Here is a 17,422-nt window from a genome sequence, read left to right on the forward strand (position 1 = left end):
TATCTGTGTTTTTTAATATTTGCTTTTAAATTAAGCAATTGAGTAATATATAGTACTAAAACTTGAATTATAATCTACAGTTTGATACCAAAATTACTGACATAAATTCATGGAATAGTAGTTCAATAAACTTTTGAATGCGAGTCAACAAACACGATGATTTGGTCTTTCACCAGTGACTCGTCTTGAAAGAGTTAAATAACAATCTCCTTGGGTTAAACATATAAACAATGTTTATTGTCAACTTTAGCATAAGGTTTTACTATTTAATGATGATATACAAATTTTAAACATCTCTCTCATACACTTCTTTTTAATGAAAATCTTGCAACAGACATACAAAATGGTTAATGTACTTGGTTTACAAATTTCATAAATTTTAAGATGTAATATAATAACTAGTTTCCACCACTTACTCTGTAATAAGCCAACTGAAGAGCCATCTGAATATAAGCATCTGGGCTGACCTTACACTTCTTTATTATACCTTTTCCATACGCATCATGCATATAGAGATGAAGATCAACATCCTCAAGAAGAGTACGAGCAGAGATTGCACAGCTTTCAATTATATCAATACACTGCAGGGTAAAAGAATAATTTGTTTTCTATAAACTGAAATACTTTTTAGTAAATTGGATATTAAACAAATTATGATGTATGGTATTTATTGAATTACAGTTAATCAGTACAAGAACCTACAAGAAAACAATGCCTTTAGGACTTTTCAGGCTCTGTGCAAACCATGCAACAAGAAAACTTTGATTACCATAAGGCTCAGTTAATAAATTTTCCTCATTTTTGTTTGCGATACGTCAACAAATTTCTTGTATTTTACATTTTAAGGTGTTTTTGAAGTAGTTAATTCATGGATTTAACAGCACTACACTTACAAAATAAAAAGTATTACTTTGTATTATAAACCAACTTAATTTTATTGTAACAAGCCATAATTCCAAAACATTAACATGACCTAAAACAGACATCACCATTCTAACTTGGTTTCAAATAATAAAAAATACAAAATAAAGATGCCAAAGTGGTAAAATCGTCTGATTAAAGTCAACTAAAATAAATACAATTTAACACCTGTCATCATATTTATTCATACTTTTAAACATTTAAATAAAACAACATTTGATAATGTTTTAAGTTAATTTTCTTAAATGTGGTTCTGTGGCATGGAAGTATTCCAATATATGAGACAGGCAGTGGAAACGTTCTTTTAACTAAGTATCTAAGATTGTAACTTAGATCTAAGTAACTAAGTATCTAAGATTGTAACTTAGATCTAAGTAACTAAGTATCTAAGATTGTAACTTAGATCTAAATAACTAAGTATCATTGATCTAAGTAACTAAGTATCTAAGATTGTTTTCCAATTTCTTCAATCATGACAAATCAGTCTTTTAATTTTTAATCTTTTTCATAAGTTTGTTTGAAATTTTTGACAGTAAGAATTCAATTTTTTACCAGGTAAAAAGTCCCATCTACAATTCTGAAATTACTTTTACAGCTTCATATAAAGCATAATTTTATGAAATAAAGTAAGAATTAATACTTTACTGAAAATACTTGATAGTGTTAAATGTCTATTAACTAATTCTGGGGAAGCTGACTACATGGAGAAGAGTTGTTTTTATACTACTCTTCCTAGACCATAATTTCAAGTTACATTACCTACAAAATAAGCAGTTTTCACAAGATTCTTAATAAAGGCAAGTTTTCAGAGAAAGGTTACAAAAATCAACTGATATACAAATCATTAAAAGTCTCATAGAGAAACTTATGTGAAGGCTTCATTCTATTTTTTTTAAATAATGAAACAAAAACAAAAAAAACAATCTTATTATTATTAATTCTAATTTTCTTTAATAAATTTAATACAACAATGGAGACAATAACTATGACCACATCTGCAAATAAATGCCTTGTGAAATGCTCAATAACAGAACTTATGCAAGATAAATCCTTCTATCTAAAAAAATACATAAAATTTATGAAGGGAAAAGTAAATACTTTGTTTGTTTAAACATTACTCTATCAAATTCAAAGCAAGTTTCAGAAGTATAATGGGTAGACGAGATCTAGAACTATTATCTATTGTTACTAAAATTATTATCATGCATTAAGTTACCCAAAGCAAATCTTATTGCTTCAAAAAGGGGTACCTCTATAAAAATGGAAAAGCTTTCAAAACTGATCATAATATGCCTTTGGTAAAAGTTTGGTAAAAAAACAAAATAAAAAAAAAATCTTTAAGGAAATAATTGGTTTTAATTCATAAAGATCAAATGTATATTCTAAAAACAGTCTGAAATAAATAATATGGAAAACCTCATTTAGCCACTTTTACAATTTTGACACAAAGTACCTCTGATTTCTTTATTAGTTATAGATTATCCTAATATTTTATTTCTTAATTAAAACAACAGAAGGAAAAGCTGAATCTATCTTTTGATCAGTAAAGAGCATATATTTATATTTCTCAGTTTACTTGCAAATTTAAAAATATTTCTTCATTAAATACTTACTGTAATCATGAAGAAACAAGTTAACATGATTCCATCAGTTATGTAAGTTCATTAAACAATGTGAATGTGCAAATAAAAACATTCCTCCCATGTTTTACTTACATCCTGACTAATATCCCACTTGAGACGAACAGGAGTCGGTAATTCAACTGTCAGCTCACCCAATGCATTTCCTTCTTTAGTGTAGCTATTAGAAACAATTTATATAGAACAATTATTCTTCAATAAGTAAATAATGTAAGAAGTTTAGTACTACACAAAAATTCTTATATTAATATATATATACTAGGAGATAAATTCATGCATCACATATGATGTATGTGCTAAAATTATTTTACAATTGAAACATTGTAGAGCAAAAAAAAAAGGATACAGACAAGACTAAATCCTCACCTCCCACATATAAAGTGTGTACTGTGCCATATGAGCCAAACCCCAAAGATATTTTTCATGTATGCAACATTATTAAGTGGAATACTATATGTAAGAAGAATATATTTCATAAATTAATAAGTCCTTTAAGTAATGCTGTTGTTGTGTTATGTAGTTGGACATGAATGAAACAAAAACCTACTAAGCAGAATACGAAATTATGGAGTTACTGTTTTAAAGTAAATAAGTATAAAAACATGAAATGACTGTAAATGAAATATATCTCTGTGCACAATTTTTTGAATAAACCACTTGTCTTTCTGGATAATTGCCATCTTTGAATAAAATCTTGAGAATTTTTCTTGATTGAACTCTTGATAAAGTGACATCATAAAATAGCAAATTTTTAAAATTATGGTATCAAGAAGTATAAAACTCAACTGTTTTCATTTCTCAATATTTCAGTTATTTTTCCTTCCATAATGCTATCAAATTTTTTTTTACTCTCCCCTAAAGTATTAAAAAGCATCGGGTATAATAATATTTTATTCCCCTAGCGGATACACTCATTCTTCAGGCACGAAACATATTTAAACTTTAGGCCTAATTGTAGCTTCTTAAGTGCCTGTATTAATTTTTTAAACTATGATATCAAGAAGTGTAAAAATTAATTGTCATGTGTTTTTTGTAAATTTCTTGAGTATATATATGTGTGTCTAAATCACATTTGTATATTCTGAAACCTTTAATTATTTTGTTTTGCACAATGTGTTAATCGTAGAGCAACAAAAATGAATGAAGTTATGGCAATGACTATTAAGGCTAACTGTTGCAGATTATAGAATAGGTAAGTTCATGTTTCATTTATGAAGCATATTTAAATTTTAAGCCTAATTGTCAATTTTTAAGCAACTGTTGGAATTTGTATTGAAAGGTAATGGTATTGCATTATTTACAAGCCCTGTAAGGGTAAATAATTAACTTAATGTGTTTCTCTGTGCATTTGTTCATATTACTGAAGCAACTGTCTTTAAAGTTAATGTCATAAATGCTGTAGTTTTGCACTCATCTTGCACAATGCACATTAAATGTCATTCACTTTTGCACTTGTATAAATGTAAGACTACTACTGTACAGTTAACCAATGCAAATATTGGGTTTCCAGGTGAGTGAACATGTATACATGCACAGACTGACCGACAGATGTTGTTTTTTTATTATATATATATCAGTGGTTTCTAAACTGTGTTCTATGGAACCTCAGTGTTCCTCAAAAGGGCATTAGGGATTCCCCCACAAATACAACAAATAATGGTAGTTTTCTAATTATTGGGTGTCAATCCATCGGGGACCAAATATATTTTTAAACATTATGAGTCAGTTGATATTCTGTCTTCTCTACACAGTTATGTACACAAGCAAACTAAGTAAGAAATGTATGTAACTGCATTTTAAGGGTGGTTAAGTGTTAAGGTTTCGTGATGGATGGAATGAAACAAGAGGGCTCCATGGCTTTGTAAAGTTTGAAAACCACCGATATATGTTGAAAGGGTAAATAGATTAAATACTATCAGTTGACCAATCAACTGACAGCTCATTATCTGACCTTTATTAAATGTTCTCAAACAATTCATAGAATTTGCTAAGTCAGAAAAATACCTTGAAAGGCAGCTGCTTGTAGATTAAACTTAAATAGGTTGAATTTTATGCCAATAAGCAAATTCATAGCTTAAGTTAGTCTCATGATTATAAATATCAATATTTTAAACAAAGTAATGGTGGAAGTGCAACCCTCAAGTGTCCATAAGACCCATAAAAGCCTTGACCACCTGACAAAAGACATACAGGGCTGCAGCAAGCCCGAAATGAAGAGCAATAAATTGATAAAACACCCCATGATGAATAAACCAAAGGTAGTGTCTCGATTGTCTCAATATGACTGTATGGTAAAACGAGGTGGTACCAAGAAGTGATTGAGGCTGCCAGTCTCCAGTTTTCTTGGAGACCAAAAACAGCCTGGAATAAAACCCTGGAGAAGAGAGAAGATCTTGTACTGCCTCGTATAGACACCGACATGTGGAAGGATCCCAAGGTAAGGGAGAGGAAATGGATGACAAGTCCCTCTGATAAAACTTGAAGGACCCATAGTTCCCTGGCAAAACTGTGCTATAGATGATCAAACTGGGATAAAAAAGCCTCCACCAGTCCGGAACCCACAGGGTAGTCACCGATACAACACTAAACATCAAATAAAATGACAAGAATAAGATCCCCTTGTGGAAGGAACGGGTAAGAGTTGGGAAGGGGTAGGACAGGGAACAGATATAGGAGATTGTCCAGGCTCTGTGTGAGATAAATGATCAACCAACAAGGAAAGAGTCGATTGCTGTCGACCAATGGAGAAAAGGGGAGAGGCATAAGTTCCAAAGATAAGGAGATGGTAAACAAACGTGGGACAAAATCATGTCTCTCCCCAAAAGATCCCAACAACAGAGGAACCAAATATGTAAAGAAAGAACCGAGGTCAACAAATGTGCCAACAAGGAGGTAATTAGAGCAAATGTATCCCCTGAAAAACCCTCAGGATCATAGTGGATCACCTCAGAGAGAAGGTAGATGATGGACAAGTACCATATGACAGTCATGAGGGTAAAATGAAGGTGAAAAAATTAGGTATGGTACAAAAGAACAGGAGAATCAGGATCCGCCCCCCAAATGGGTAAAATGGATTCCAAGTGTTGCGAATCCAGGAACAGAAAATCAGCCTGATGGAAGGCCAAATTGAACTAGTCCACAGCCCACAGAGGGTGAGGCATGCTCCCACCATCACATAACTAAGATACAAAACACTCCAATATCAAGAGAGGGTGAAAATACAAAATACTGAGAGAAAGGAATATCCTGTAACAAGGAAGAGAGAGGATTATAGGATATTGAGGAAAGGGATAATGTAAAAAAAAAAGCTGTATTAGGCCAAACAGAATCCACAGGAGTAACCGGGGAAGACACAACAAATTCATATGAAGGAAAAAGGCTGTCAAAACCGCCGTTGTCCCGAATACATTCAGTAGGAAGTTGGGCAACACCAGGAGAAGAAGGTTGGTTCAACTAATGATCAATCTCTTGAGGAATAATTGCTGATAATTTCAAAGTCGAGTTACCCCCACCTGAAGCTTGAATAAATGTGCTGGTAGAAGGTACAATCTCTTATGTGGCAACATTTATTTTGGAATTCATAATGTAATCCAAACACGACTGTGTTGGCAAAGAAAGACAAACACAGAAAATTAATAAATTTCGATAACTGGGTTTCAAAAGTGAAATAAGGCCACTACAAAATATTAAAATGGAAATTATAGGTTGTAAAATAGAAATTAATGGTACAAAAATTCAAATTCGATTTGAGAGAGCACTAAAGAAAACTTCTTAATACAAGCACTGCCAAACGAGAAGTGGCAGTTAGGTAGAATAGCATAGAGGGAGTCATGTGTGTGAGGCACATCTATTGGTGGAGGTTTGTCACATGATAAGTTGCATGCATGAATCAGTTAAACCACGTGAACCAAGAGGGTACGTAAGAATAATATGCTTGTGGGATGCGAAAAAAATTTTGCAAACAGAGGGCAGCACTAAACGAGAATAGCTATGTGTATAAGCAGAAGTAGGATACCTTGTTGGAATTTCTGATAATTATAGCTGGGAAATTAGTGGAATTTACTAATTTCCTCATAAATTAATCACATTTGACTAATTTATTATTCTTACATGAGATGGCTTAAAATATAACTTCTAACCCTAAAAAAATGTGTTTCGATGTCTGCAGTGGGCAGAAAACATCCAGACTATCAAGTAAGCAACAAATAAACAAAAATATTGTAATAGTTCGTTTACTTGAATAGTTGGAATAACTGAAAACAGTAATAATCAGAAACTCTAATTTCAATTAGATGATTATTTTCTTGACTCATGACACTAACCAATTAACCCTATCGCCACAGGTATCCTGTACTGCGCATGCCACAAGATTTTAGTGTCTTACATTCAAAATTTTATTAAACTACTTTTTGTTATACCAATTAGTATAGCATAAAATCTTAGCTAATAATCCATATTTTAATAGTATATATGTTTTAAGTTCTACAAGGAAATATATAAAAAATCCTGAATTTCCACTAGTGTGACACACGTGACACATTTTCTCTAGGTATCTTCTCTTCTCTATTTTATTCACCACCCCTCCAAAATGTACGAAATTAAACATAAATTACTCACTATAATTTTTATATCCTTCAATTTTGTTTAGTTACAGAGCTATCAAACAAAAAATCAGCCCTCTCCTACCACACCCACCTGTCACATCCTCTCTTTCAGGATTTGTTAATAGTTCTCTCTTATGTTTAATTATATATTACCTATAACCAATAAAAAACCAAGGTTTTCATCTATCAAATGACGTATTTTATTACATTGTGTTCTTAACACAGAATAGACAATTTCACTTGTAATACAACTTTGGTTCCCACAGGAATCACAATGGCTAGCTGGAATGCATTTGTAACGACTCTTGTCGCATAGCTAGAAAGCCAGAAAAATTGTGATTGTTAGAGGAAATTGTCTGCTTTGTGCATGTTATTAGTCTATGTTCTTTGGTGCATTATTTAATCAAATAAAGATTATTTAATGCACAACTACTATTAGTATAAAAAAGTCATTGACAGTTGAGAACAAAAAAGGAATAATCAGGTAAGTACTTTATTTCTTGTTTTTTTGTTTATTCTTTATTATTATAAAAGTAACTAAAATGTAAAAATAGATATCTCTTTAGGTTAATGAAGGTTAGATTAGGTAAAATAAACTATAATAATAATAATATAAAAAAAAGTTCACAAGGAATGCACATGAGCAGCTCAGAGTGGCTCGTGGGTAATGTAATTTGATAGCTTAACATGAGCTGCACATTCCTCATGTGATTTACAACTTATAATGATGCAAATAGTAGTTAGACATGGTTCAAAGGGCAATCAAAAAGGCAATAAAACAATAAAATTTAATTATAAATAGATGTATACAGTTATGAGTTTAAAGCTACTTAGGATAAACAAATGTAGTTCTGTGCTATATTTGAAGTCACCCTAGAAAGAAAAGGAGGGTAACTTAGATTTATTTTTTTATTTTTTGGTAGTTACAAGGTCAGTCAAATTGATCAACCTTGTATAGAGTTAGGGTAGAGAAAATAACAGATAAAATATAGTTTTACTGAAAACAAGCATTTGAAATGTATTTAGAAGGTTTTAGAGATTACACAAATGAAATTTGGGATTTTTGAGATGAAGAAAAATATTTCTAATTTTAACATGAAAATCACTTTGCACACAGACTATTCAAAACAAATACTCAATATATTCAAGGACAAATCTTTTTTTTAGTTTATTAAAAATACTTCTCTAAAAAATATGATTTTTTGTATATGAAAGGCTTATAATGTTTACTGAAAGACTGCCAAATTTTGTGAAGATATACAGACTATATCAAAAGTTAGTAGTATCAAACCTATAAAGGCTTTATCCAAGTACAAAAAGGTCAAACTGACCGAGCCCGTGTAGAGAGAGTTAAGCTGAATAAAGGTGAATTAATTTAAAATAATAATCAAACATCTAATGGCAATATTTTTATTGCTGGATAGCTGGAATAATCGAAAATACTAATAATTGGAAACCCAAGTTTCAATTTATTGATTATAGTGATTTGTTCAGTCAATCTCCAATCTCTACTGATGAAGAGTATTTTTATACAGTTGGCTAATTTTATAGCAAGAAATACTAAATTTTGGATGTAATTGCTGCTTTGGAACATAAAAGAAACTTTCTATATCAACATGATGAATAGATCTATTCATTCCCTGTATTTAGACCAGTATGGTTGACATCCCTCTATCTCTCCTTTGAAACACAAAGAAAATGGCCCACTTGAGAAAAGTGCACTTTAAAACAAGAAACAGAATAAAAACTTCCATGACTGTGAAGTTGGTTATAATCCATCACAAGCTATGATAATTCCTTGGCATGATTTGTTACTATATTAATATCTGCCTATAACAACATACAGAGTGATACAAAAGTTGTATACTACCTAATCCATCAACAGGTATTAATTTTGTTTTCATGCAATATCAGTTTCTAAGCTTATGGAATTCACATAACCAGGTTCGTTATGGCTATACACCAAATTTCCTACAATGGCAATTTTTAAACAGTCGACTAACTTGGTTGGAGACACTACATTAACTGCATATATTACTGTCAGTATAACTTCTTAACATATATAAGAAAATAGAGAGCATTATTTCATTTTTATATACATTATGACTTACATTTTGATGTTAAATTTGGCTTAAATAAGTCAACTACAACAATTTACTTTGTTATTTTCCACCAAATTATGAAGTTTTCCTACAGAACTTTATTAACATTCCTAACAAAAAGTAAGTATAAAAACATTGTTTTAACAGCATGTCAAACTCCTTAAGCATTCTATACTTTAATTTTTTACCCAAGGTTGATAAAGTCTTCAGAAAGGCAAAACTCCCAGAGATGAGCCATAATTGGTGCATCAGCCCTGCCAAAAAAAAACAAAAACATTTAAGATATTACTATTTTCGGCCATGACAATATTTTCCCCTTGTAAATGTTTTAATCATGCAAAAAGAGACAAATTAAGTTTTCAAATAGCACAATTATGTAATAGTTCCAGCTACCATTCATTAATCATAACCAGTACAATTGTCCCTGATAGTGATAACAGTACTTCCTGGAACAACTTTGGGTGTTACACACAACATTTACAAATTGTCTGCAGAAACAATTTCAAAGATGTTTTATTTTGTTTAAAAGCAGCTAGAAATTCCTCATATCTATGTTGCTGTACACATTACAGCTTAATTTAGTATTAAATTAATCAAATGTAACCCATTTTTACAAAAAAATTTTATTTTGCAAATAAAATTAAATAATATGACAAACACTTACCAGGAATGTTCTGCATTAAACCCAATCTAAAAATGAGACAATATATCATGTCAGACTAAGTTACATTTTTTTTTATGTACTACAAATTCTTAAACTAACATTTTATATCCTATCATTATACTTTTAAGATCCAATATAATTACAATTCTACCACTTCATTAGCTTTCACAAATGTGAAACAACTCTGAGCATCTTACTAACAAACATACAATGTCAACATACAAGTATATTATAAGACAATAATAAACTGGCAGTAATATTACTTTGTTGAAATGTATATTGTAATAAAAACATAGCTTTTTAAAGTAAAAACCATGGACAAGTTAACAGTGTCTTACTGAAACTTGCCACACAAAAATTAATACAATGTATTTATATTAAATGTTAAAACAGACATGTAATATTATAGAACATAATGTATTAGGTAAATTATTCAATAAAATATTGAATAATTCACTGTTTTATATGTTACATTATTATTTTTTAAACACAAAAATCTATAATAATATACACTATTTTAGAGATTTAAAGCACTGAACTATTTTTTATCAAGTATAAATTACAACCAACTAAACAGTTAAGTGCTTTGAAGTCTCACTCACCCTTCCATTTCTGGTCACAACCAGATTAAACGATTTATCATACCATCTGTCATATCCTTTCCCATGTAGTAATAATTGACTAAATCGATCCAGCTCTGAAGAATCTTTCTGAGGCCAAGAGAATAAATCACATCAACATGACACTTTTATAGGTAAAAAGGGTTTTACCTGAGATTTATTTTTTAATCTAAGTTTTTTTCTAAGAAACATCAGAACACTTATAGTAGGATAATGCAACAAAGGTACTGAGACTTATATAATCCACAATACTCATTAAAGTTATACAAAGTCAAATTAAAATGTATCTATTATCATCAATTACTTTTATTTTTGAAAGTTAAAAATACAACAAGTAAAATAAGTTTCAATTTTTTTATACTTTAAACTTTATTTTATACAAAAAAATAATTTTAAACTTAGGAATATAACCAACAAGTTACGAATTTCCATAAAATATTTACTAGAAAAAAGATAACTTTGTGAAATCATTTTATCATCAACAAATTTAAAAAAAGATAGTTTACAACCTTAAATCAAGTTTATAGGAATAAAACAACTAAAATATTTATGAATGTGAAATAAGGTCTCATTCAAGGATTTGTTTTTAATGTCTTGAAACTTACAGGGTCAAATTCAAAGCTTTCATCTTCTAAAACTACACAGAAGGCTGCCTGAAAAACAACAACATATGTGACAGAAATTAAAATTCTGCATATTAAAGTGAAAACAAATGTACCCTTTTTCTTCAATGTTAAATATTTACATAAAAATCGTTAAAAATAAAATACTAACCTAAATTTTGCTTAGACAATTCAGTACCAACAAGTGATATAAACATGACAGAATTTTACAATTTTAACATTTATATTTCATCTACACAAACATTAATACATATTGCATTTTAGATCCATAAGATAAAAGCAAATCCATCTTCAATTATATTTTCCAATACTTCACTCTAACCCTCTATCTACGGGTAGGTCAAAGTGTGCATGTCACAACTTTTTTAGAGTTACATTCAAGATGTAATTAAGCTGCTTTATTATCATTGCATAGGAATAAACTTGGCATCAAAACATTGTTAATAAATCAAATGTTAATATAATATAAGGTTTTAATTTTATAAGGAAATATTTTAAAAAATTCTCAATCTCTCCTATTATGAGAATTGTGACATTTGTTTTCTAGATCTCCCCTCTTCTCTATTTTATTTACCACCTCTCTGAGAAGTATGGAATTTAACATAAATTACTCATTATTACTCAGGCAAAGTATAATTTTTATAGCCTTCAATCTTATTACTTTATAGAGCCATAAACTACAAAATCACAAACATTTGCCATGCCCATCTGTCACATCCTGTTTCACAAATTGCCAGTAGTTCTCCCTCAAGTTTTATACTATATTAGAAAGACAAGGTTTAATCTATCAAATGACATATTATATTACATTGTTTCTCTACAGAGTATTGTCTATTTCAACTCTAGTTTGAAACTTTCTCTCACAGTATTCACATCGACAAGCTTAGCTAAATTTTTAAAGGCTCTTATTACATAGTTAGAAAGCCAAATAAATTATGATAATTATAGAATATTGTTTGCTTTGTGCATTATATTACTCTGTATTTTGAGGTGCATTATTTAATCAAATAAGTTATTATAAAAAGTAGGCTTAACTTTCATCAATAGTCAACAACAACAAAAAAAAGAGGACACGGTTAAGTACCATATTTCTTGTTTTTCATGTATATTCCTTATTTATTATTATAAAATTAATTAAGATGTACAAACAGATGGAACGAGAACCATAAAAGAAGTCAGTATGAGCCATATAACATAGCAGGTAACGAACTAGACAAAGTAGACAATCTGGATACAAACAAGAGAACAGGTGAAAAAAGGTAGGTAAGGAAATAGGAGAAAAGGCTCCACAACCTTCCTGGGCGGCCAATGTCCTGGGAAGAAAGGCTTGATCCACATAGTGGAGAACATACAAGGAATGGTAAAGGATGTGGGAAACATTAATATCATAAATATCGGAACAAGGACAACTGCATGCCAGGAAGGGGAGGAAATAAGTCTTCAGGGAAAAAAGGTACAAGGAACACATTGCAATAAATTCAAAGGGAGAACTAGACAGGGCATGAAGGAGAAAAATTGAGATCCCAATCCAGCATAACAAAGGAACATGAAAGATGGACCAGATGAAAGGAACAGAAAAGGAGGGCAATAACTGGGGAAGAGAAGGCATTCCAGAAGTGGGAGAAAAGAAGGTGTTTGACAGGGTGGCCCTATAAAGAGCAACAGTTGAAACAGACAAATGCTGAACAAACAACTAGATGAAGAACTGGGACAGGTGAAGAACAGAAGGATGGATGTTCAGAAGCCATGGCCAATAGACCAAAGTCTGAAGTAAGACCAATGCCTCTGGTACATAGACAAGGAAAGACACTACACAAGGGGTGAGTCCCAGAACTAAGGCACGGGACCGGACAAAAGTCACACATGAAGCTGGAGTGTGGTGATGTGGGATAAAAAAGTCTGATCTCAGCTGTCAGAGGAGAGATCAGAACGGAGATAAGGGCAGGGACTGTAGCTCCTGTAAAGACCAGAGCAGAGGGAACCAAATCTGAGCCAGCCAATACAGAGCAACCAGCAGAAAACAAGAAGTGATCTGGATAAGGGAAAAGACACAGAAGAGGAATCTGACTAGAGGGTAGACATATAGTCGAAGTCCCTTCAATCTGGACTAAAAGCATCCACCTCCAGAGCTGTTGGATGAGGAACTGGAGACCAAAAAAGGAAGGAAATTTGGCATTCCATTGAGTGGGAATTGCATAAATATGTGGAGTTCCCAGTTGAGAATACATCCATCGGAAAACCTGAGGATGAAGGGACCACACCATAGGTTCAGACGCGATAAGCAATCAGCCACAAGATTCATAACTCTGGCCTAGTACAGGAGATCTAGAGTCTGAAAACTTACATATCTGGAGTTGATTTCCCCCATGCTTGGTAATATAGCTGACGACAGTGGAATCATCAGAATGAACCATAACCACCCAACCCCACAAGAATGGGAGGAAATGATACAGAGCCCAATGAACTGCCAAAGGTTCAAGGATGTGGAAATGGAGAGTAACCTCCACGACTGACTACCGACTTGAAATCTCTGGGGAATCGAGGAAAGCCCCATCCTCCCCCAAACCCACCAAGGAAGCATCTGTAAACAGATGAGACTCCGGACAAGGTAGAGGAATGGGAACCCCCACTGAGGTCAATTCTCTGTCAAGCCACCAAGCAAGATCAGCCCTGATCCCAGGTGGAAGGGAAATGGGATGGTCCAAGGGATCTTGGGGGGCATTCCACTGATCAAGAAGCACCCAAGGATGGGAATGCATATGTGCTCAAGCTAAGGGAATGAGAGCTTCCAAGGAAGCCACAACCCTAAAAGAGATATAACCTCTCGTGCAGAGAGAGCAAGAAGGAGAAGGTAGAGCCTTCGTAACTGCCCACTTCATATCCCAGAGCTGAAGTGGAGAAGGCTGGGCTCAACTGAGACGAGAAGTGAAGAGAACCCCAAAATGAATAAGACACAGTGAGGGGATAGTAAAAGACCTCTCCAACTTGATGAGAAATCCCACCCAAGCATCATCTCAAAGAAGTAAGCAGATGTGAGTGACTGCCTAGGCACGGGAAGAGGCGAACAGAAGCCAGTCATCCATGTAATAGAGAGTCTGAAGACCCAGGCAAGTGAAGTGTAGCCAAAAAGACAAATAACTAAACATACTCAGAGAAAGTATTCATTACTAATGAACTAACAAAACATATAAAGTCTACAAAGAACATAAAAATAAATCTGCAAAACTATGAAAGTTGACCTACAACAGTAAGTAACACCTAAAGTACAAAACCACTGAAGGAAAGATAAATGACCTTTAAATATTGAACATATAAGTCCACTCAAAGAATCTACAAGACAAAGGACACAAAAATAAAACCTACCCTAAAGAACATGAGAATAAAAAGGTACCCAGTTAGCAATAACAAAGTTTAACTCAAATCTAATCCGCAATAATGACATAGTATGACATGACATAGTAAAGAAAAAGGAACTTCCAAACAAAATAACATTAACATTGAAAAGAAGTAAAAATGCAAACAAAGGAATAACAAAACTCCAAACCCAGTTAACAATAACAAAGTTTAATTCAAATCTAATCTCCAATTAGATATGACATAGTAAGAAAAAAGAACTTACAAACAAAATAACATTAACAGTGAAAAGAAGTACAAATGTAAACAAAAACAAAGGAATAATAAAACTCCAAATGCAAGTTTAAACTAAATTAACCTAGATGGTAAAAAGAAGTATAAAAATCTAATGTACCCAACAGTTAGCAGAGAATACACAAATGACCTAAATTATCGAGTGTGGCAATTAGGTTCATCCACACAAGCTGACAGAAAGTCACTGAACATGGGTATACTTAGAGGGAGTGAGAAATACACACTGAAAAATTTACTACAGATCTCATGGGAAAAGAACAATACCTAACCCAGCAGATTATGTGGAAATGCAGTAACAGTGCTGTAGAAGAACAATTTCCACACCGTAGCTATATCCCTTTTCCCAAAAGTTGTAACATGAAAGGAAAAAATCGTTGGCTGATTGAAAGACACGAACTCCCAGGGAATTGAAGCTTGCACTTCCCCAGCAGACATCCTCGACCCTGAGACTCGTGAACTAGAGTTCTACTTATGGCAGGAATTTTATCATCTGCCATATTAAATCTTGAATTCATAAGAACAAAGTAGAATTGAGAAACAGAAACATTTCTAAAACAAACGAATAAATACAATGGAAATCAAACACAAAAAGTTAAAACTGATATAACTTTGAGATCAAACACAATCAAAATCTTGTAGTCACATGAGTTAAAACACATCTGTACAGTGGAATACCAATCAAGAATGTGAGTATTGTGCTGCAATGATAGAGGGAGTTACCTGCACTAGTATAGGTGGTGCAGTATGATTGGTGGAAGGTAGTCACATGACCAGCATATGTTACTGCAATGGTGCAAAAATGAAAGGATATAAAAGACTGGCGTGCTTTTGAAAATTTTAGCAATGCTTGGAGGGCAAATCAAAGTCGAGATAGCTTTGGGTGAAATGAGGTGGTACCGTTTCAGAATTTGACAATTTTCAGGTGAAGAAAAGTATTTTTCATTTTAACATGAAAATCACTTTGCACTTGTAACAGTCAACACTCTGACTCCATATATTCATGAACAAATGTTTAGTACAAATATTTAATTTTAAAAACCTGATTTTTTTGTACACAAAAGATTTTACTGAAAGCTTGTGAAATTTCGTGAAGTTATAGTATGAAAACAACTGATGGTCACTTTGGGGTCATATACAAGTCTAAAAGATGTAGATGAACAGACAATAAAAGTCAAATTCGGTAAAAAATATCTAATTGCCAGTTTTCTGTCCAAATATGTATCTTTTAATGAAATGTAAAAGCATATCATTAAAAAATTAATGCAATTACATGTTGTCAACAAACAAAATAAGTACAGCATGTTTCACCTTGATGTATTCCAACAATATCATGAGTAATTTAATTGTGTGGAAGACAAAAAATTGTAATATATTTGAGTCTGTTGGAGCACAAAAGTGTAAAACAAGTAATTTACATAATGTGACATGGGAACAAGCATGACTTTTTCCTTTCTAGCTTACCATATTTTAATACCAGACTGATCAAGATTAAATTCAAGTTGGACTAAATAACACTAAAAAAAACAAGATCATGTTTTAACCCTTTCCACACGGGTCATGGGTCAAAGGCCATGTTATCACATTTGTTGACTCGCATTTAAAATTTTAATGAACTACTATTTTATGAATTTGTCATTAAGTTCGTTATTAAACTGTAGATTATAATTCAAATTTTAGTATTATACATTATTTAATTTCCTAAGTTAAAAGTAAATACTAAAAAATACACCTAAACATCAATTTTTGTGTGTCAAGTGGTATGTTGAATGCAGCACTGGTTCAAATTAGATGTTTGCAATGTCAAAATACAAAGTCTATAGTTTTGTACAAATTAGGAACTCAAATCACTGATATTGACAAGCTAGAATATAAAATAAGAACCTCCTATCTTTTCTATTTGTTGAGATATCACTCATGTACTGAATCAAATTCAGTGGCCCCACTCACCTTACTGTTCATTTTTGGAAATGGTCCCTTATATATACATACTTCTGTATATGACATGAGAAATAACCAATCAAAAGCTCAGAATGTCCCCCTAGTGGCTTTCTCAGCCATTTTCAAATAATATGGCGTTATCTCTTTCTTTAATACAAAACAGCATAGAGGTAACTCGAGTCTTTAGTCTGCTCACAATTTATATTTTTTTAAACCCAAATACAGCTTAGTTACTAAAATTGACAAATTATAATTGTGTTCTATGGTATCAATATAATAATTTATCATTTTTTGGTTATTCAAATGTATATATAAAACCTAAAAAAAATATTTTGTTTCACATCTTCCACATGCAAAATTTCTTAAGCCTTAGCAAGCTATAACAAGCAGCAACTGTGTACAAAGGTTGGAACTAGAAGAGATAAATGTTTGCTTTACTTCTTTATATACTGTTCTATGTTTTAAGAAAAATAGGTTTAAGAGATTATTTCTAAATATTAATAATCTATATACATATATAATGTATAATAATTGCAATGTGACTGTATTTTACAAAATACTAGTCCACTAAAACACAGCAGCCAAAGACAGGTCACTTTGTAGAGACTAAAGGTCAATTTTATATCATTGGATAAAGTAACATAAGTGCACATGTGCCACGT

The 17,422-nt window shown here is 32.0% G+C and overlaps 1 protein-coding gene across 2 annotated transcripts in view; it reads right to left on the minus strand.

Moving 5' to 3' along the window:
* Positions 1–17,422, minus strand: part of LOC106464549 (carnitine O-palmitoyltransferase 1, liver isoform-like) — a 101,355-nt gene that overhangs the window by 14,893 nt on the left and 69,040 nt on the right. For both annotated transcript variants that reach the window (XM_022392283.1, XM_013924694.2), the window contains exons 13-18: positions 11,157–11,204; positions 10,534–10,641; positions 9,932–9,957; positions 9,456–9,521; positions 2,637–2,721; positions 417–581 (exon numbers count right to left, since the gene is read on the minus strand). In XM_022392283.1, the coding sequence (XP_022247991.1) occupies positions 417–581; positions 2,637–2,721; positions 9,456–9,521; positions 9,932–9,957; positions 10,534–10,641; positions 11,157–11,204 (498 nt within the window). The remainder of the gene's footprint in view (positions 1–416; positions 582–2,636; positions 2,722–9,455; positions 9,522–9,931; positions 9,958–10,533; positions 10,642–11,156; positions 11,205–17,422) is intronic.

The sequence above is a fragment of the Limulus polyphemus genome, unplaced genomic scaffold, assembly GCF_000517525.1.
Source record: "Limulus polyphemus unplaced genomic scaffold, Limulus_polyphemus-2.1.2 Scaffold1684, whole genome shotgun sequence".
Classification (NCBI taxonomy): Eukaryota; Metazoa; Arthropoda; class Merostomata; order Xiphosura; family Limulidae; genus Limulus; species Limulus polyphemus.